The 21,009-nt window shown below is 32.8% G+C and overlaps 2 protein-coding genes across 6 annotated transcripts in view; one reads left to right on the forward strand and one right to left on the reverse strand.

The window, feature by feature from the left end:
* IFT74 (intraflagellar transport 74) overlaps positions 1–21,009 on the forward strand; it is a 161,048-nt gene that overhangs the window by 32,737 nt on the left and 107,302 nt on the right. For all 3 annotated transcript variants that reach the window (XM_072612407.1, XM_072612390.1, XM_072612399.1), the window contains exons 4-8: positions 1,693–1,741; positions 3,331–3,429; positions 3,866–3,926; positions 5,702–5,761; positions 7,484–7,545. In XM_072612407.1, the coding sequence (XP_072468508.1) occupies positions 1,693–1,741; positions 3,331–3,429; positions 3,866–3,926; positions 5,702–5,761; positions 7,484–7,545 (331 nt within the window). The remainder of the gene's footprint in view (positions 1–1,692; positions 1,742–3,330; positions 3,430–3,865; positions 3,927–5,701; positions 5,762–7,483; positions 7,546–21,009) is intronic.
* Positions 1–21,009, reverse strand: part of LRRC19 (leucine rich repeat containing 19) — a 46,150-nt gene that overhangs the window by 17,032 nt on the left and 8,109 nt on the right. The window contains exons 2-5 of one of the 3 annotated variants that reach the window (XM_072612425.1): positions 17,500–17,586; positions 15,355–15,868; positions 13,023–13,223; positions 4,109–4,218 (exon numbers count right to left, since the gene is read on the reverse strand). In XM_072612425.1, the coding sequence (XP_072468526.1) occupies positions 4,190–4,218; positions 13,023–13,223; positions 15,355–15,868; positions 17,500–17,577 (822 nt within the window). In that variant the 5' untranslated portion in view covers positions 17,578–17,586 and the 3' untranslated portion in view covers positions 4,109–4,189. Of the gene's footprint in view, positions 1–4,108; positions 4,219–11,424; positions 11,848–13,022; positions 13,224–15,354; positions 15,869–17,499; positions 17,587–21,009 lie in introns of those variants that run through there. The other 2 variants (XM_072612416.1, XM_072612432.1) reach the window with 2 other exon arrangements.

Raw genomic sequence — 21,009 nt, forward strand, 5'->3', positions numbered from 1 at the left:
GAAAGAGATAGGGGCTACATATGTAGATTTGGATAGAGATGATATTTGAATTCATGAGAATAATGAGACAGCCAAGAAAGAGTATAGAGCAATAAGTGAGGGACCATAGAGAAGAGAAAATGCAGCGTATCTCCTGAGTTAATAACTGTCTTGATTTTAACTGTAACTTTAAACATTTGTTTTCAGATGGGTAGAAAAAAAATGAATAATACCTTGTTGGAAATCCCCTATTTTTGTGTATTAGTTTCTAAAGCTGCTCTCTTCTTATACCAAGAATTGTGTCCAAGATGCATATATGGTAAAATAAGAAAATGAGATCATTTTCCATAGTTCAGTAGTAATGTGCTTTGGTCTTCCTCCACTATTCCCTATTTCTGCAAAAGAAGAGAGGTAGCTGAATTCTCATCTTTTCTTCAGTGCAAAGCTTGGTTGTTATAATTAGGTGTGCTTCACTTTTAATTTTGGTCATTCTTTCCATTGGTTTATGATAATCATCACATATATTGTTTTCCTTGCATCAGTTCATATGTATGTATATACATACATATGTATATATGTATGTGTATGTGTATATATATGTACACACATATATACTCACACCTGTGCCTCCTTCATATTCATCATTTTAAAATGGCAGTTATATGCCATTATATACATGTACTACAGCTTTTTAGGCTATCTGGTGGATGGGTATCAAGTTTGTTGCCTGTTCTTTGGTAGTACAAAAAGGACTGCTAATAAATATTTTGGAATAAATTTGGATTTGGCCTATAAATTTAGATTCTTTCCAATGATATCAGAGACAGGAAACCAATTAGATGCATATAAGTGAGATTTCACCCCCTGCCCCCAATGTAAATTTCATCCATGATCCTTGCTTTTGCATAATTGAATGCCCTGGCAGTAACCCTTCTGTGGAATCGATTTATAGGTATCCACAAGCTGCTATGGTTGTATCGTTCCCTATAGGTTCTTTATTCCTGTCTTCCTACTCCCTGGGGTCACCTTAAGTCTAGCCTTAGTGTGGATGGGTGTTCATTGTCGTAAATGCCCAGTACTGTAATTATTTACTGACCTGACTGATTCTTTTATGAACCCTCCTTTAAGTATCCAAACTACAGACTAGATTTTTTTCAGAGTTTTTCCATTCCATACTATATATATAACTAAATGTTTGTTGTTGTCCTATAATATAGAATGCTTTTAGCAAGGTGGCGTCCTGGAAAAAGCACTGGCCTTGGAGTGAGGAAGCAAATGGTTTTGAGTCCTGTTTTGACCACTAATTCTATGACCTTTGGTCATATAATCTTTCTGAGCCTGATAATCTTTCATCTAGAACCTATTTCACAGTGCTAGTGAGATGACCAAAATAATATAATGTATATAAAACTCTTCACAAACCTTAAAGTGCTATTTATTATTATCATTAAAATGGCAAATGATAAATTAATTGCCATTGAGATAGAAGAAGAAAATTCATTTTAATATTGAATTTTACATTTTCTTCAAAGAATTCATTTTCTTGGTTTTTATTTCATTGTTTCCTTTTGTTGACTTGATAAGTAATGCATGGAGACAATCTTTGGAAAACTAGAATACAGTTTTTATATATACTTTGGATTTTTCTTAAGTAACATTTTAAAACTTGACTTTCAAACAAAATGCTAACATTCTTTTTGTTTTCGTTGTTAGGTCCCCAGAGGCAGATTTTGGATAAATCTTATTATCTTGGGCTACTTAGGTTTGTTTGCTAAATAATTTTTAAAATTATAATATTGATGTTATAAGCTCTATTTTCATATCAAATTATGACTACAGAAACTACTAATTAATTCAGCTTCTGTTTATTTCTGAGTGATTTTTTCCTTGAATTATTCTTTATTACATTGAATATTCTGCAAACCATATGGGATTTGCAAAGTTAATACAATGCTCTTAACCTTATATACAGGGTGCCTCAAAAGTTTTAGTGCAATTTTAAGCTGATTACACAAAAACTTCTTGCACAATTCATATTTATTTGTAGACTGTATATTTTAAGTTCAGCTTTTTTCCCCTTCTGAAGGATGAAAATCTTCTTTTATAGGTATTTAACTAGTGCTAGATTACTTGGGCTTTCCAAAATTTAGAGCAATGACAGTACTTTTGTTGAGCTTAGAACCAAGTTAGCAAGAATTGGTTAAACTAGGAAATAGCTAGATGGCATATTTCTTCTCTTGCCCCTGCTCTATCCCAAGTAAGACCCTTCAAGGCCTGGTTTGCCCTGCCCTGCCTCATCTTTGGTGGTGGCACTATGATGTTCCAAGATTTTTGTTTCCTCCTTAACCCAGCTGAATTTCCTCAGGAGCCAACAGAGTTAGTGTCAAACTGTCATTACTTTAGGCTTTTCTAAAAGGGGGAAAAAATCCTTAATTTTAATAATGGGCAGCTAAGTGGCACAGTGGTTAGAGCCCCAGGCCTGGAGTCAGGAAGACCTGAATTCAAATATGGCCTCAGAAATCTGGGCGCACTAGCTGTGTGACCCTGGTAAATCAATTAACCCTATTTGCCTCAGTTTCCTTATCTGTAAAATGAGCTAGAGAAGGAAATGACAAACCACCCCAGTATCTTTGCCAAGCAAACCCTAAATGGGGTTGCAGAAATTTGGATACAACTGAACAATAATAAATTTTAACAAAATGATCATTGCTGTGCTACATACATATATGTAGATGTGTATATATACATATACACATACTTATACTTATATACAGACACACATATATGATCCATTATGGTAAAAGGCACGGTTTCAGTCAACCTGTCAGTCTTATTGAGCATCTAGTGCATGCCTACTTATAATCATTTATTTCTTATTTTCCATCTGCCTTTTTTGCTATCTCACCCACCCAACAATGCAATCTCCACCTTCCTGATTTGTTTTCTCCACCTTCCTGATTTGTTTTTAGAGTGGCAGAAGGTGGGGAGATGGTAGGCATAAGCATGTTTCACTACTCACTCTACCTTTAGATCTCTCCAATTGGGTGTAGATTATAGACTGTGTTCAAATCTTGCTCCATGTCTATTAGTAAATGAAGCCTGTATGTCTAAAAAGCCATAAATGCCATTGTTAGACTATGATGGGCACCTTAAGCATATCACTGGATCCTTCATTTTTGCTTTAATACAACCACTTAAGAGTTCTCGTTTTTGGGTGTGGAAGTATTACAGAAATAATCATAAGCTTATTAAGAATGGTATTTAAAGAGTATTATTATCTGTAATTAATTACTTGAAGTAGTTATTTCAGATTTGAAATATCATTAAGGCTTTTTCATTTCTTTTCTGTAGAAGCAAAATAAGTGAACTTACAATGGAAATTAATAAGCTTCAAAAGGAAATAGAAATGTACAACCAAGAGAATTCAGTGTACTTGTCATATGAAAAGAGGTGAGTCATAAATATTACTTAGAAAAAATAGCCAAGAGTTTGCCTTTTTAATAAGTAGAACGTTTAATGTGATATACTACAGGAATCTAATCCTGATGTTTTACTATCATAAACTTTATTAATTAAATATTTATTGAATGCCTGCTATGTACAGTTGCATATTACTAAGCATTGAGAGATAAGTACCCAAGGAACTCTCTTTCTAATTGACAGGATATTGCACCTGTTCTGGCTCTGTTACTGACTAGTTGTTTGACCTTGGCAGCTCAGTTAATCTTGCTAGGCCTTGGCATACACACTCGTATACACACATGCACACACATGTATATGTCTGTACATATATACGTATGTGTGTGCATATATATGCACAGTTCTTACTACAACCTATTTTCATAAATTATGTTTTCTTATATGTGGATTTTTTTCATGTGTACAGGGCAGAGACTTTAGCTGTTGAAATCAAAGAATTTCAAGGACAACTAGCTGATTACAATATGGTAATTGCCTCTTTCTAAGATAATTCTTATTGCATGATTTGCCTTTTAAACATATTATAAGCCATTCTGTCTTTTAATCCAAAAATGGTTTCATCATTAAATATTTTCCTAGTAAGAGAGGCAGTTGTTTGTGAGCAGATGAAAATTGATAGTAATTTTGATCACTTGCATTCGTGAGGTGTCAAAATTTTCTACAGTGCATTTTCTTATCAACAGACAGCCATCCTAGCAAGTCATAAGAGAGGAAAGGAGTTTAGCACTCTTCACACTGTAAACAGGTAGAAACTTCTTCCTGTAAGGTAGAAAGAAATGGGAATCTAGGTAAAGTGAAAAATATCACTGGGATATTCTAGAGCTCCAAATTAACATATTCATATTATGAGGTTCAACTTAGCTGTTTATCCATAACAGCCTCTCAGGAAACCACAAGAAAAACTATGTGAATTTCTTCCAACTGAGAAGGGGCAATTGTACAGATATAGTTGATGTCATGTAGCTCCAAGCCTACTTTAGTGTACATGCTAAATTTTTTAAAACTATAAACATATAAACATAAAACTAGTCAGTTTTTAGTGACCTTCATTGCTTAATTTCTGCAGAAAAAATTAAAATTAAATATATTAAAACAAATGCTCAAAAAGACATGGGATCTCCTCACTTTGGTCCTTCCAATGAAGAAGATCAGATCAGAAACAGCCCATGCCTGCCTATCCTTGTGATTCTCATCCATGTCTTCCTACAAATAGAGAGGAAGCAGTTTTTGCCAAATGGTGTATTGGTTCTGAAGCAGAAATGTTTTTATTGTTAGGCGTCTAAGTGATTACAGGAAGCAGGAGGGACATTACCTATTAAAATTCCAGTTACCTTATTGATCTGAAGACAGGCCACATAAATCTGGTCAAGTTAAGTCAAATACGACTTGATTTTTATAAAACCTGAGTGCACATCATGATTGGTATTATTTCTAAGTGTGGACTACATGTATTTTTCTTTTCACTGAGATCAGTTTTTTTGGGTAAGGTCTTGTTTTTGGAGATGACTTATATTTATATGTTTATATTATATATTTATATAAATAGTATATTCATGACTTGTATTTATAATTTTATAGATCTGCAGGTCACCTCTTAGATATTACTTGTATGATTTTATTTTAAAATCTTACGAACATTAGCTGTTAAATTTCACTTTGTTTATTAAGACTAATTAAGCAGAAATCACAGTGTTTAATGTATTTTCTAGACAAACATATTATGCTAAAATAAGCTACTCTTCATTCTTTCATGTTACACGTTTCACCTTTCTGAAGTAGTCTTCCTAGCCAATCTTCCTTTTGTCACCTTGCCTTTTGGGACTTTCTTTAGTTTTAGACAACTCAGACAGACTTTTTGAACTTTTATGCAATTACATGTAGCACCCTACATTTAATAAATTCCCAAAAGGTTTTCACCATTCTCCTCTCTGCACAAGGATTGAAGTCTCTTTCCTAATGAGTAGAAGTTACTGAGCAGAGCTTTTAGGAGAGACCGACTTCTGCTGCTTACTTCTTTACCATAAATAATATAGCCAGTTACCGTGTTAGCCAACTACCCACTTGCTCTCTAAGATAGTCTAATGATGTCTGTTTTGAAGAAGATACTTAAAATTCTTTAATACTCATCTTTCATAAAATAAGCCTCCAAGCAAATGACTATTTATAAGACTGATTAATTGTAATGTTGGTTAACAACAGAGATGACCCTTAATAACTAACGGTCTCATGATGTCGTTTTTAGTTAGTAGATAAACTCAACACCAATACAGAAATGGAAGAAGTAATGAATGATTACAACATGGTAAGATTTATATAGTTTTTTACTAAAAGCTCTATGAACTTTATAAAGTGATTCAGTTATAGATTCAGATATGCTGCAGGTCAAATAATTTTCCACAAAATATGTGAAACAGTGAGTCTGATATAATTTATTTTCTAAGTTGAATGTTAATCATGTTCCCTAATGACATTTCACAAGATTTCCACTGTCTTTACTCTCTCTTATCTGGACCTCTTAAAAGGAGAAACCTTGATATTTCATCTGATGAAGCCATGTCTGAATGCACCCCATATCCTATTACATTATTTAGGAAAAGAATTCTATACTTTATTGTGTCTCCATTGTCTTATTTCTAGTATTATTTTAACACAATTTGAGCTAAAAGGTTAAAAGGAAATATTCATCCTTATATGGGGATATAGGAATAAGGAGTGAACCTATGATCTTGTTGGTATAAGGAACTCATGGAACCTGCTTGTACCATTTCAGGGGAGTACTTGTTCTGTAACTTGTAGTCTTAGAGAACTGACTAGAACACTGAAAGAGTAAGAGACTTGCCTAGGGTCACACAGCCAGTATGTGTCAGAAGTCTGAATGGAGCTCAAAGTTTCTTGGCTCCAAGGTCAGCTCTCGATGACCTTGTTATACTATGTTATACATAGTTATACTATGTTGCTTCTCTTCTTTACGTAACTTTTACAAAATAGAAACAATTGACAAATATAGAATGTGATAGCCAGATAGAAATAATTCAGGTTGTTTATATGTGAGATAGAAGTAAAATTAAAGTATGAATTAGTCCTGTTTTGATGCCTTATTATGGTACAGTGGTGGGATCTTGGAATTGTTAAGCTGTGACAATGGAACACCAGCTCTGAAAGGTCCAACCAAGTCAGAAAATCTTTGAGAAAAAGTTGGTTATTGATTATTTGTGTATTGTCCAAACTCTAATCTAAGAGATGCTTATCACTAGGCTACATCAGGGTAATGAATTTTTCTTTCAGCCATTGTCTTGCTTCAGGATCTTTTATTATGCTACATTATAGGGATTCTGCTCCCTGCACAGATCCTTGAAATTTCGAAATAAGTATGACAATTTGGTTGTAAACTTAAATTTTGGTTCACTTAATTCATTTTGGATTCTTTTAAAAACAATAGTAATTCAGCTAGAGTATTTTTGAAGTTATAATAGAACACAGTTCATTCATTAAAATCTGTAGCTTTAATAGCAAATCAAAAAACAACATTGCAAAATTATTTGTGATAAACTTGAACTTTTGGTTGTATCTGTAGGGGCAAAGTAAAGTGAACATATAGATCACTATCTTGAGGGAAATGTTGAGATTTTTTTAAACTTGAATTTAGAATATCAATCAATGACTTTTACTGAACTCCTTATTGTGTGCTTGATCAGCTCCATGTGGGTTAAATTCATTTGGCTTTAATATACATATTATTTATTGATTTAATGAAGAGAGCTATGTTTTTTGGTAGCAAAACATTACAGCTATGAAAAAATGCTTCATCTCTAGAAAGTTATTGCCAATAATGTGCTTAAAATTGCAAGGATATTGGTTAACTTTTCAATGAAACCTTACTTTCAACTTTGTTAAGCTTCATGTAGTGAACAGCTGTCTATGTTTAACAATTTCTCATTACTAACAGGCATCATATTTAAAGAAAAATTGTATGTTTTTAATGTTATTTTCTATCACTAACATTTCTGGTTAATTTTCTACACAGCTAAAAGCTCAAAATGATCGAGAAACCCAGAGTATGGATATAATATTTACAGAAAGACAAGCGTAAGTATATAGCTACCTGAGAATTTAGCTGCTTCATAAGAGAATTTTACAGGGTGACTAAAGGTCATATTTTGGGGTGATAGGCAGAATGGTGTTACATGTCATGGAATGATCAAGGAAATAGGAATAAGGCAACCTGGGTTCTAGTCTCAGCTCTGTCACCTGTTAGCTATTTGACTTCAGGTTAGTAATGGTCCTCCATTTTCCTCATCTTTCAAATGAAGATTGGGCTAGAACACAAAATCTTAGAGTTGGAAGTGACCACAAAGGTTATCTAATACAAGTCATGATCTTCTGCAATATCCCAAGCCAATTATTATCCAGCATCCATTTGAAGACCTCTGGTGATGTGTTATCCCATTGCCTGCCTCTGCAATCCTTTTCACTTTTGGACTTCCTCAATTTTTAGGAAGTTTTTTCTTAAAAACTTTCTGTAATTCTTTCCTTTTGCTCATAGATCTGTCCTCTGAGGCTAAGCCAAAGAAGTCTAAACCCTCTTACGTATGACAACTCTGCAAATATTTGAAAATGACTATCACATTTCTCTCTAAGAATTTTTTTCTGCATGCTAAATATTCCCAGCTCTTTCATATGACATGGTCTTCAGTCTCATCACCATCCGCACCTTTCTTGTCCCCTTTCTCGGTACATCCTAAAGGTTGTCAGTGCCCTTTCTAGCATCTTATATTGTACATAGTAGATGCATTTTTTTTTGTACCAGACCTATGTTTTCTCTGATTTAGGGAATTCCTAGTGAAATTGGTGTCTGCTGTGAAATTTATAGTCTTAGAGGGTTGCCTGGTTGCCAAGGTTAGATGATGTACCCAAAGTCATACAGTATTGATACTTTTGGAGGAAAGATTTCAACCCATGCCATCCTGATTTTAAGGACATTCTGTATCCCCTCTTTTATGCTGCCTTTCTAAATGATTGACGTAAATAAATATAGATGTTGACATTAATGTGACCCGTAATAACTAGAACTTGCAGAAAACTCAGAGATGAACATACTATTTTTGTTTATGTACTGACCTAAAATAACAAATATTCCCTTATCTCATCACAGCATCTGTAATACTTGTGAAGGCAAGAGATACAATTCATCAAATTGTCTAACCTTCAAAAACACTTAGTCCAGTACCCTTTACCTTCTATGCACTCAATACATACTTGATAATTATGATCATGATGATGAATAGCAATAGTGATGAAGTAAAGAGTAAATACTATAAAATATATTTTTGACATTCAAATATTCCAGTAAAATCAGATAAGTACTTGCAGAAATATTTTATTATACAAAATTCCATTTTAAACGAATAGTTTCTTATCTTGTATAAACATATTCCAGTACCTGCTATTCCACTTCTAATTTATACATTCATTCAGCAAATTTTTATTGACTGTAAAAGATGCAAAGTTACATAAGACACAGTCCTAGCCCTTTTAAAGACTTGCAGAGTTTAGAAAATGGTAGGAATGATTCAATCTTATTTACGTAACCTTTTAATCTATAGTTATTTTATTCTTAGACTGTATTTATAATTAACTTATTTGTATATTCTATAAACTGTAACTTTATAATTACCAGTGAATTAGCTTCAGAATGTAATATAACTCAAGTCTAGTTGACATTTGATTAAGAAAAATAATGCTTACACTCTTAGTAGTATGTTCTGAAATGCTACTATAAGAGTTTTAAGGTATAAACATATAAAGTATATGTTTTTAAAAAGAAATTCTGGATGAAAGTCTCTCCCATAATTTTTTTAAAAATGTAAACATCAAATTAAAAACAAATAATTTTGTGAAGTTAATTTCAAGAATCAGAAAAACTTCTAAGTCAATTGTTACCTCAACAAATATTCAGGGAACTATTTTATCTTTAAATGTTCACATATAAATGGAACAGGTCATACTATACTAATCTTAAAAGCAGAGAGAATTATGCAAGTTTTAATGTTGATTTTTTGCCTTTCCAATCACTACTGTGTTAAAATCATTGTATGTTCTGATTAACTTGACCTTGACCGTTATTGTTACCATACCAAATCATATGAGGGAATGACAGTATCTAGGTTTCAGGCTACCTTTATGGCAATACTAGCAACTTTTCCTCTGTACTCATCAATTAACAACCATATATTAAACCCTTACTCTGTGCTAGTCATCATGCTAAGTACAGGTAATATAGAGAATGGTAAAATCATACCCTTTCTTCAAATAGTTTATGTTGTAAAGGAGGGATAAATAGGCAATAGATAAATAGATACATACAAAATACATGTATTGTAGATGGGAAGAACTTTTAAGAGGAAGGTGCTAATAGTTGGTGGACTAGGAAAGGCCTAATGGGATGTTTAAGCTGAGTTCCCAGCTCCAAGGGCTTTTTGTTTTATCTAATGGCTCAGTGTGGCTCTCTATATATATCGCTTAAAATTATAGCTACATAGCTATGCTTTTGATGTAGTACTGGCAAAAAAAAAATTCATTTAAAAAAACGTTTTTGGAATTGTTGACTTTTAAAGCTTTAAAGATGTTCTTTGTTTAGTTAGTCAAATAATATTTATTGAACAACCACAAGATATAGATAGTACCATCAGCATATTGGAGAACCTGATCCCCTATCCTTTAATAATTATGTTTTGTTTCATTAACATTTCTGAATGATAGATAAAATATTAAATTATTATAATTAGGTAATTATGCTGTACAGTAGGTTGTTTTGTAGTTGAAAAATATGTTCTTATCTTCTGAATATTAATTATTTTTAGCAATGTAGAATAAGCAATATAAGCAATTTAATCTTCCAAAAGGTATCACATATGACTTCCATCAGCATACATACATGTTTTATTATAAACATTCTTAAAATCAGACAAATATATATGTCATTGTAAATGACAAATGTCTCTTGTTCTATCACCACTGAATAAGTGCACCTGATAACTTTTGTTTTCCTTAGTGGAGATTTGGGTTGCATTTAGATTTTTAAATTTTGAAATTACTTTTCTGCAGGTTAGTATGTGAAATTAAATAATTCTTATTGGCACAATGAAGTCTATATTTCATAGTATTATCTTTCATTTCTTCATAGGTAGAAGGTAAAGAATTATAGTATATTTTGCCATATGTCTCTGTTGTAGTTATTCACAACAGTGTATTTTGATTGAAATAGTTGAGTAGAAATAAATATATGTATTTGTGTGTGTATATGTGTGTGTGCATATATATTTCACTATAGTCCCTAGACAGTGTGTCAGTGTGGTTATGACTGTTCTACATTACTAAAATCAGTGACCATTTATTTTGTGATTGTACCAGTATAAGATGCAGTTAAAGCACTGCTTTAAATTACTACCAGACTTAGAGAAAATCCACTGAACCAGTGGAAAGCAATCAGTTGTGATAGTGATAAGTTAATTTTATGAATATATTTATAATGAATTTCAGTTCCTGTCATTTTCAAGTATCAGCTCTTTTGTTCATGGTATAGTGGAAACAGTGATGAATTTGGAATGAAATGACCTGCTTTCAAACCTCAGCTCTGCAATCTGTATTTTCCTCATTAGTAAAATGAGATGGTAATATAGATGACCTCTAAAGTCTCATCCAGCTCCAGACCTAGAATCTGATGTAAATGTTAGAGAATACTAGGGCATTAGCTAGTACATATTAATGAGTAAGGATCCGATGTTTGAATAATTGACAAGTTTATTAGTTTCAGATCCGCATATTTCTAGTACTGTGCTTTGCCAGTTATCTATTACTGGGTTTGTCTACTTAAAATTTTTCTTTTAACCATTTCATAATGGTTATCAAGTGTTTGGAAGTGTTAGAGAGAGTGTGTGCATGTGTGTGTGTAGTAACAAATATAGGAAATTTAGTTGTGGTTTGATGCACTACAAAATCTATGCCTTATTAAATTAAAAATATATCAGTCTATTCACAAAGAATCAGATTTTGAACAAAATTAATTTTCTTCACGCATTTCTTGAGCATCTATGTATTTATCTTCAATAAACCCATCTTCATCTACAGCAAATGCACTTAATTGATCAAATATCACTAAATTTTCTTCTGGGTTTGTATCTGGTGTTTGTGGAAGAGAATTGGAGTAAACAGAAAAATCTTCTTCATATGTGTCAACTTCTTGCTCATCTAAGCGACGATGATTGTAGCTAAGCAAAAAGTTATACCATGTTGGGCATCTGATAGCAATAAAAATCAGCAGGGAGGTTACCAGGATCACAGCTACCACACCCACAAGAAGGACCCAGCTTTTACCAGCAGGCTCAGACTCTTAAAGTGAAAGAAAAAAGATTCTTGTCAAATTGAGAAAAGGAGGTGAAGGAATTCATTACCCCAAAATTATTTATTGATTTATGAGTGTTAAAAACTAATATGCCACCCACCTTTCATTAGGCACAAATGACTGAATTTATTATGACACTTTTTGAAAACATGGTAGTTAGATAACATATACTAACAGCTTTTTTAGAATAATGAAGATTACCATCCTGTAGCTATCCTTGCAGCTTTTTTTCTGTTGATCATGCCATTCTTTTTCACTTTCTTTTTCACCATTCACTTCAGAATGGTGAAAATTGATGGGTCTTTCATACTTGTATATTTATTAGCCTGAACTTTTGGGTAAATAATAGTGTTAATAAAAATTTAAATAGATTTTTCCATATTATACACAATTACAATTTTATAGTATATATTAATTTTCCAGAATTTGATTTTTTATAGAGAAGTATCTCCTACCAAAAAAACCACACCACAACATAGAAATAATAAAGATAGATTGAAAGTCAAATGACAAATGTTATTGGATAGAAGATCAAGTCATCAGTGGGTCAGAAATAGTGTCAAGGGAAAGAAGAATGCAGGAGTACATAAAGACCATATCTTATTTGTATCTCTGTTTCCTAAAACCTGTCATCATGTCCTACATATAGACAATGCTTACTTAGTGTTTGCTGAATTGAATTGACAGTGGATCTAGAGAACTAAAGAGCCAGGGATACCAGCATGTTGAAAAGTTGTGGGCTGAATACCACAGTAGCCGAGGAGCATCCTCTTACTTTGAGTATGTGTTAAAAAGAAAAATGTAAACTTCTCTGAGAAGACTCTTGTCAAATTGCTTTTCTATGAACATTTTTATAATCCAGTTCCCTTAATAAGCATTTAGTAATCAATAAGCAAATGGCAGCACCATATACTGCATTATGTAGGAAACATACACACACACACAGCACAAAGATCCATATTTTCAAGGAGCTTACAGTCTACTGAAGGGGAACAACATGCATATTATTTATTTAGACTTAGAATTGCTTTTTTACATTTCTTCATACAAAACCATTTAAAGAGTAATGCTGACATCTTATATATGGTGCTGCTGGATATAAGTAATCTGAAATTTTAAATTTCTATATAAAATTTTAAATTAAAAAAATCCAGTACATCACCTGCATTTTTTGTTACGTTGTTCATAGTGTCATTTAAATTTTGAAAAAGTGTTGGGTTGCCAGAGGACTTAACATGAATATTAGAAAGTTGAGTTGTAGGTGAGGGTGATTTTGAATGACATCCATTCTTGTAAGGTGTTTTTTTGATGCTGTAGTTCTTCAGGGCATCTGGAGAGCTACACATTGTGATATTCTCATATTCTATGAAATAGAATTAGTTATGAGATAATGTTGATAGCATTTTTATTAATAGCAATTTATATCAACATGTAATTCTTCCATCTTATTTCAACTTGTATTTTTCTCATTTTTTAATGTTCTTTCCCTGCCTAGAGATATCAAGGTAGTGCTTTTTTAAAGGGGGTTTACATTCACTTGCCTTCAATTTCCTTAAAATAAAGAGGAAGCAGTTTATTGTAATTTATATTAAAGCCATACGGTGGTAAAAACCTAAAATTGGAAGGAACTTGGTACATCTCAGCATTTTCATTTTATTAGTGAAGATACAATTTATTTTAGTTAAGTATTTGTCTAAATTCATATGGCTGGTTGGTGGCAGACCTGAGGCTAGAGTCTAAGTTTCCAACTTCTATTACAATATTCCTTCCACCATAATATACTGGGTTTGTTTTTTTTGTTGTTGTTTTGAGGAGGGAGAGGGATGGGACCTATAATAAAACTTAGTTGTTAACTGAAGCACTGAGAAGTAAAATTGACTTCCCCAAGGTCACAGCTATTGTATGTCAGAGGTAGCACTTGAGCCTAGGTTTTTCTGATTCTAAATCAGCTCTATATCCATTGTCAAGCTGCTACCCTTTCATTATAATTTTCATTAAAATAAAGAATTTATGCATGCCTATAAAAATAGCCTTTTCAGCTTTACAGGTAGAATTGTTACAGATACTTAAATCAGCAGACAATGGTTAATATGCATTTCTTTCTAAGTATAAAGTTAGTTATAACATATTTCTATAGATCAGGTAACATAAGTAATTTTTGGCCACATGAATAAGTAGAGGACTATTTACTCTATACTTTGAGCCAGTTCAGATTCACTTAGACCACTGGTGGTGTTATAGCAATTGAAATTGTCACCAGAAATGCACATATATACACATACATACATACATACATACATATATATGTATGTATGTATGTATGTATGTATAGGAAGACTTTGGTTACGTTTTCTTTTGCTGATTTTGAAAATATCCCTATATGGGAAGTACCCTGAAAAGTTTCTGCTTTGTCAGAGTCAAATATTTAATTTATTTTAAAAAATGATCTTAGTATAATACACATCTTTAAATATCTGTTCACTCTATGAAATAGATACATGCTCTTTCAAAAACATTTTCCTCAAAAAGTCTAATTGAAGCACTTTGTAAAGTTGCATGTTGCTAAGAAGAAAAATTTTATTCTCTGTAAATTTCAAGTTGTACCTAGTAGAGAGTTGTACCAGTAGGAGATAGTAATATCTTTGTAATTATAAAAAAGAAAGAAAATAACATGGTACAAAGTTGCCTTTTCCTGGGGGTGTGGAGGAAGTGGAAGGAGTCCTGGGGGCTTGTACCTTTTCTATATAAGGATATCTGGAATAGTCATCTCTCAGCTTGAAAGGTAGATGGGAGGCAAGAGAGCAGATGGCTGTAGTTTATTCAATAATAGTCTCTAGAATAGGCTGTTCACAGGAATGCTGTATTTGCCAGTAGGCGGCAACTAAGAGAAACTGAGAGGGTTTTTGACATTAAGCAACCCAAAAGTCTTTAGCTCACCAGTTTGGATCCACAGCAGATTTATAAAGGAACAGCTAGAGATTTGTGAGAAAGGTGCTGACTTACCCATTAAGCTTGTATTTCATTTAAAGTAATATTCAAATATCTTTAAACAAATGATCTAATTCTGAGTATCCCACTTTTGAAATAAAGTTATATTTTAAATGATATATCATTAAAATCAGGATATACAAAATGTTCAGTCTATACATATAGGTCAGTCTATATAACTAAGGTATCTATTGTTACTAGCACATCCCACACAGGAAAAGTATCTTAGTAAAAAACAATGTCCAATGTCAAAGAAATATAAAGATATGAAATGCAAGCAGCATCACACAAAGTGAATTTTTTGTTTGAGATAAATAACATTTAATTTTATGTACATATTCATGCTACTTTTGTTATTCCCAGTTGCTGCTTTTCAAAGTATTTTCTCTCTAAATATGAACAAATTCATTGTTTTTACATAATTTAATTTTATGTAAGACTTCTAGGGAATGACAACCTGAAGTGAAGCTCGTTATTTTTTAAATATCTTAAGTTCTATAACTTACCTAGCATTACTTTTGAGGTATTCAACCAATTCTGTAAATTATGTAGACTACAAGAGCAGTTCCATGGATTTCCATGTAAAATTATTTTTTCCAGTTGAAATTGTCTTGGAATATCAAAATAACTTATCAGATTGTCTTGCAAATTCAAAGCCGTCAGGCTTTTTAGAGGTATCAGTGTATAAGGACTGAGTTGAGAGATTTTGTTTTGGCAAAGACACAACTGTTTTAATTTATCTAATCCTACAAAAGCATTCTGTTCAATTGTATGGATGGAGTTGCTGCTGATACTTAAAATCTCCAGGTTGGAAAGCCTACCAAAACTGTTATTACGTAGGAAATCAATTTTGTTGTTGTTCAGATTGAGTTCAGTGAGTAAAACATATGTCTGAAGAATACTTATATCTTTACTGTTCAGAGTGATTTGGTTATAACTGAGATCAAGTATAGTAACTTTTTTATTTATATTTTGTGGAACTGAAGTATGGTTCTTTGCAGTGAAATTATGACTGCCATCCTAAAAAAGAACAAAAGCATATTAGCCAGAAAAGAATTAACAGACTACCAGAAGATCTCAGATACAAATTGTTCTTGAAAGATAGGGGAAGGAACTGGTTTTGAAAGGGGAATCCAGTAATTTATTGGTATTATGGACTTAAAAGAAACATGACAAACTGATTTCCTATTCTAGATTAATTTTCCAAAAGATTTGGAAATCATGTATACATACAAACCATAAAAGACAGATTCCGATTTGTTGTACTGATATAACAGAGGTGATAAGGTGAATCTCCTGATTAACAGGACTGGCTCACCCTACATGAAGCTGCATGTGCCCTCTGGCCCCTTTCCTTGGGACATGTGCTCTGGATTCTTGTTGAAAAAATACGACAGGAAAGCAGAGCACAGTAACTTCACCTCCTTACCTTCCTAGCCCCTCGGATCTTCCTGGAATCCAAGGGAGAGAAAGCCCTGAATATAACTCAAAAAAAGATGTTATATTTACCCAGTTTCTGTTATATTCCACAGGTGTGGTGGCTCTTTCTGAATCATTCATCTTTGACACAACCCTTTACACACACCTTGTCACCTCTTTAAATCAGTTTAATCAGAATCAGTCTTGTATGATTTGTATGTATGCAGGATTACCAGACATAGGGAACACCATTCAGGAGTTTCTGTGTCATCTCAGCAAGGGACCAGAACTCCTGACCAGCCCACAGGAAGTAACACAATTCAGACCAGTCCAATAAATAAGGAAATTGTTCTGATCACCCTCACTATAATCATATACTATATATAATAATACTTTTATTGACTAATGATTACCAGGAGAAAGGCTGTGTAATATGTGAGTTTGTCCCACTTACAGGAAATCTTCTGTATGTAAATCCATACTTAATGAATATATAATGAAAAATAACACATAATGAAAAAAATCCTTTTCACTATAGCAAATTGTATAAATAGGGACCTTGGCATATATGATAAAATTCTACGAAAACACTAATATCAGTTTTTGTTTCAGAATATTGTTTTTACCATAAACAGGTGATTTTAAAAGACTTCTTGCATATTCATGAGTAAGATATATGTTTATATCTTGGAATCCATTCCAAAGCTCTCAGTTTTCCCCTTCCTTTCTAAAAGAACTTCATTTCTAGTTTTAGAATGACAGTCCATGGAGAAGTGCAGAATTAATTTTACAGGTCTTTCAAATCAGATCATACTTCACAAATATATTTTGAATAAACATCTGCTTTTTAAAGACCAGTTAGTTGATCTGATAGCTCAATTATAACTTTCAGAATGATTTTACTATTTCTGTTCCTATAGAATATTCAGCCAGTTTGACTCCTTTGCTGATGCTTTCAAAAATATGTGGCTGTCATTTCACCGTGACTACCTCCTAAGAAGAACCCCATCACATGGCAACAAATATAGTTAAGCAATTCAGACTGGCCCATTGGTCATGTCTGACAGCATATATACTTACAGCCCACCACAATTCTATCAAGAGGAAGAAGGTGTGCTTCATACGTCCTTTGTAGTCAAGATTGATTAATACAGTGATCACAGTTCTTATAAATGGACTCTGTCTTTTAAAAATTCCATTGAAAAATTCATACCTCTCATTTTAAAACTTACTATTGTAAAAGTACAGCTTAGGCCTGCTGCTGATAGTGAGAGTTCCCAAAGCAAGATTAAGATGCCTGTGATTTTCATCTTTAGAACCTAAAAGAAGAGAAATTTTTTATAGCTAAACTTTTAGTAATTATTACAATAATTTATTTAGTTTTGTTTTCTTAGATTCTGTTTTAAATTTTTTCTTAAAACGCACATAGCTTTGATAAAACAAAAGAAATAGCAGTGACCTGATAACTTCAGCAACCTAGTACTAATAAAATAATAATAATTCCAATATCATAGCAAATAACAGATTATAAGCTTCTTATTAATATAGTTCTTATTGTTAAATATTTTTTGATTACAGGATCTAAAGACAGGAGCTTTTAAATAGTTGACAAATTTTGACACAGATGGTTGTATACATTTTTAGCTATTTAGGAAATAAATTTTGTTTATGTGAAAATATACTTTTTCACATTGGGAAAAAAGTTTCATGATTACATTGATAATTGAACATGTACTATCATGGGGGGAAATGTTCAACTTAGATTCAAGAGAAACCTATGTTCAAATCCCAGTTCTAACATTTATCAGTTTGTGACCATAGGCAAGTTAGTCTCTGAACCTTAGATCTTTAAAAATGAAGACAATAATTACAAGTTTATCATGAGAATAAAATTAAACAGCATATTTAAAGCACTTTACAAACCTTAAAGTACCATATAAATATCAGCAATCATGATAATAATCTTTTTTTAAATTAAATTATTTTATTTGTTTTCAGTGTCCTACAATCACTTCCATATATCTTAGATTTTTTTCCCCTCCCTCCCCCTCCCTGAGACAGCATGCAGTTTTATATAGCTTCTACACATACTTTCCTATTAAATACATTTTCAACTTAGTCATGTTGCCTAGAAGAATTAAAATGAATGGGAGAAATCATAAAGCAAAGCAAAACATAATACAAAAGAAAATGTTCTACTCCATTCTGCTATCAAATTCCATAGTTCTTTCTCAGGATGGGGAAGGCATTTTGCCTCAAGAATCCATTGGGAGTTTTTTAAGTCCTTGCATTGCAATGAAGTCCTACGTCTACCAGAAAAATTCCTTGCACACTATGGTTGTTGCTGTGTACAAAGTTCCCCTGGTTCTGCGCCTTTCACTCAGCTCTCTGAAGTCTTCCTGTCCATCATTTCTTATAGCACAATAGTATTCCATTACATTCATATACCACAATTCAGCCATTCCCCAGTTGATGGGCATCCCCTTGTTTTCCAGTTTTTGGCCACCACAAAGAGTGCTGCTATAAATATTTTTGTACATATGGGACCCTTTCCCATTTTTATGATCTCTTGGGGATACAGTCCCAGAAGTGATATTGCTGGGACAAAGAGAAGGCACATTTTGGTAGCCCTTTGGAAATAGTTCTAAATTGCTCTGCAAAATAGTTGATAAGCTCACATCTCCACCAACAATGAACTAGTGTTCCAACTCTCCCACATCCCCCCCAACATTTATCATATTCCTGTTCTGTTATGTTAGCCAATCTGATAGGTGTGATGTGGTACCAATCGTAATCTTTATTGTTATTACTATCTATTCAATGCAAATATATAAGCACCTATGTTCATATATGTCATGGGAGTTTACTTCAATAAACTATAGTAATGTTTTTCAGTATTCATCCTTTGGATATTTCCTGTATTGGTGCAGATCACTATACATACATCCTTTCTCATTCTGTGAAATTCTACTAATTTCTTCCCATTCTCTACCTAGGCTCTTCCCAGTAGTCTGATAGCCTTTTTTTTTTTTTGTAGTTCATGGGGTGTTAGGTCTGGAGCTTGAAAGGTACCTTCAAGGCCATGTAATTCCATAGCCCTTTATTTTATACATAAAGAAAAGTGAGATTAAAGGTAGTTAAATAAGTTTCCCAAGGTTACACAGCTAGTAAATTCGGAGGCAGGATTTGAACACATATCCTTTGAGTTCAGAAACAGTGAGTGCTTTTTTCCTCTGCCACACTTCCTCCATTTCTATTATCTCTTCACTTTCAATGCATGACTAACCTACCTTCTTTTCTTACATATTTCCTTGAGAGTGTATTTTACACCACTTGTAGGCAGTCATTAATAATATACTCCAGCCTACTTATATCTACCAAGCTTGTATTTTTGTCTCTGTATAATCTGAAATTTTTATTCTTTGGAGGTTGTGGTGTTCCATGATTTATATCCATATATTGTCATCACCAGTGATTCTCTCCAAATATATAGATTAATGATATGAAACTCAAGTAGAAACAAAGGTCACTAAACCATACATAAGAATCCTTGTGGGCTGCTAATTGACTTAGAAAATCATATATTAACATGATCAGTGTTCTATTGTATATTTATTTATTTTGTTAAATATTTCCCAATTACATTTTAATCTGGCTCTAAGGACTGCATGTTTGACATCTCTCATGTCTCACCCATACATACTTCATCTTGCACAACGTTGTCCATGTCTTCTGATAGTTTCTGCTTATTGGGTCCAATCAGGAAGCCTTTGCCTTCTGAAATAATGCATTCCAAGCTCTTTCTGCCCTTTTGTAGTGGTGACTTTTAAATTATATATGATGCCAACTGTGGCTCCTTGGTACTTGAATTCCTTCTTTCTGTCTGATTGAAGTATTTTTTTTATTAACCTGGAAGTTCTGGATTTGGGCTAGGATGTTCCTGGGAGAATTCATTTTGGGGTTTCAGTAAGTGACTGCTGGATGCCTTCTGTTTCTACTTTGCTCTGTAGGTCTAAGAAATGTGAACAGTTTTAAGATTTCTTGAAATATGATGTCTAGGCTCTTCTTTTTTGGTCGTAGCATTTAAGTAGTCTAGTGATCCTTAAATTTTTTCTTATGAATCTTTTTTCCAGGGTGATTATTTCTGTGATTAGAAATCTTAAGTTTCTTTTTTATTTTTGTTCACTCTTTTGACTTTGTTTTAATATTATTTGTTGACACACAGAGTCATTGGCTTATTTTTGGTCCATTCTAATTTTTAGAAAGTTTATAGTTTGAGTAAGGTTTTGTAGTTCTTGTCCCTTTCTGTTTCCTTCTTCCTTGGCTCTCATTTAATTTCCATTTCCCTTCTTTCATTTCATTGATTAAAACATTTTAAACTGTTGCTTCACCTCTTTCACAAATTTTACTTGAATTTGTGCCCAAGCTGCATTTTTTCTTTGAGTCTTTCCTTACACATATTTTGGGGTCAGACTTTTCTGGATTTGTTACTTGAGAATCCCTGTAACTTTAATAGCTTTTAAAACAACTTTTATTGAGTATTTTATTTTTACCCAGTTACATGTAAAAACAATTTTAAATGATTGTTTAAAACTTTCAGTTCCAAATTCTCTCCTTTCCTCCCCACTCCCTATCGAGAAGGCAAGCAATTCCATTAGGTTATACATGTGTAGTCATGCAAAACATATCCATGATAGTCATGTTGTCAAAGAAAACATAAACAAGAAAAAAACTCAAGAAAA

This window comes from Notamacropus eugenii, chromosome 1, assembly GCF_028372415.1.
Source record: "Notamacropus eugenii isolate mMacEug1 chromosome 1, mMacEug1.pri_v2, whole genome shotgun sequence".
Taxonomy (NCBI): Eukaryota; Metazoa; Chordata; class Mammalia; order Diprotodontia; family Macropodidae; genus Notamacropus; species Notamacropus eugenii.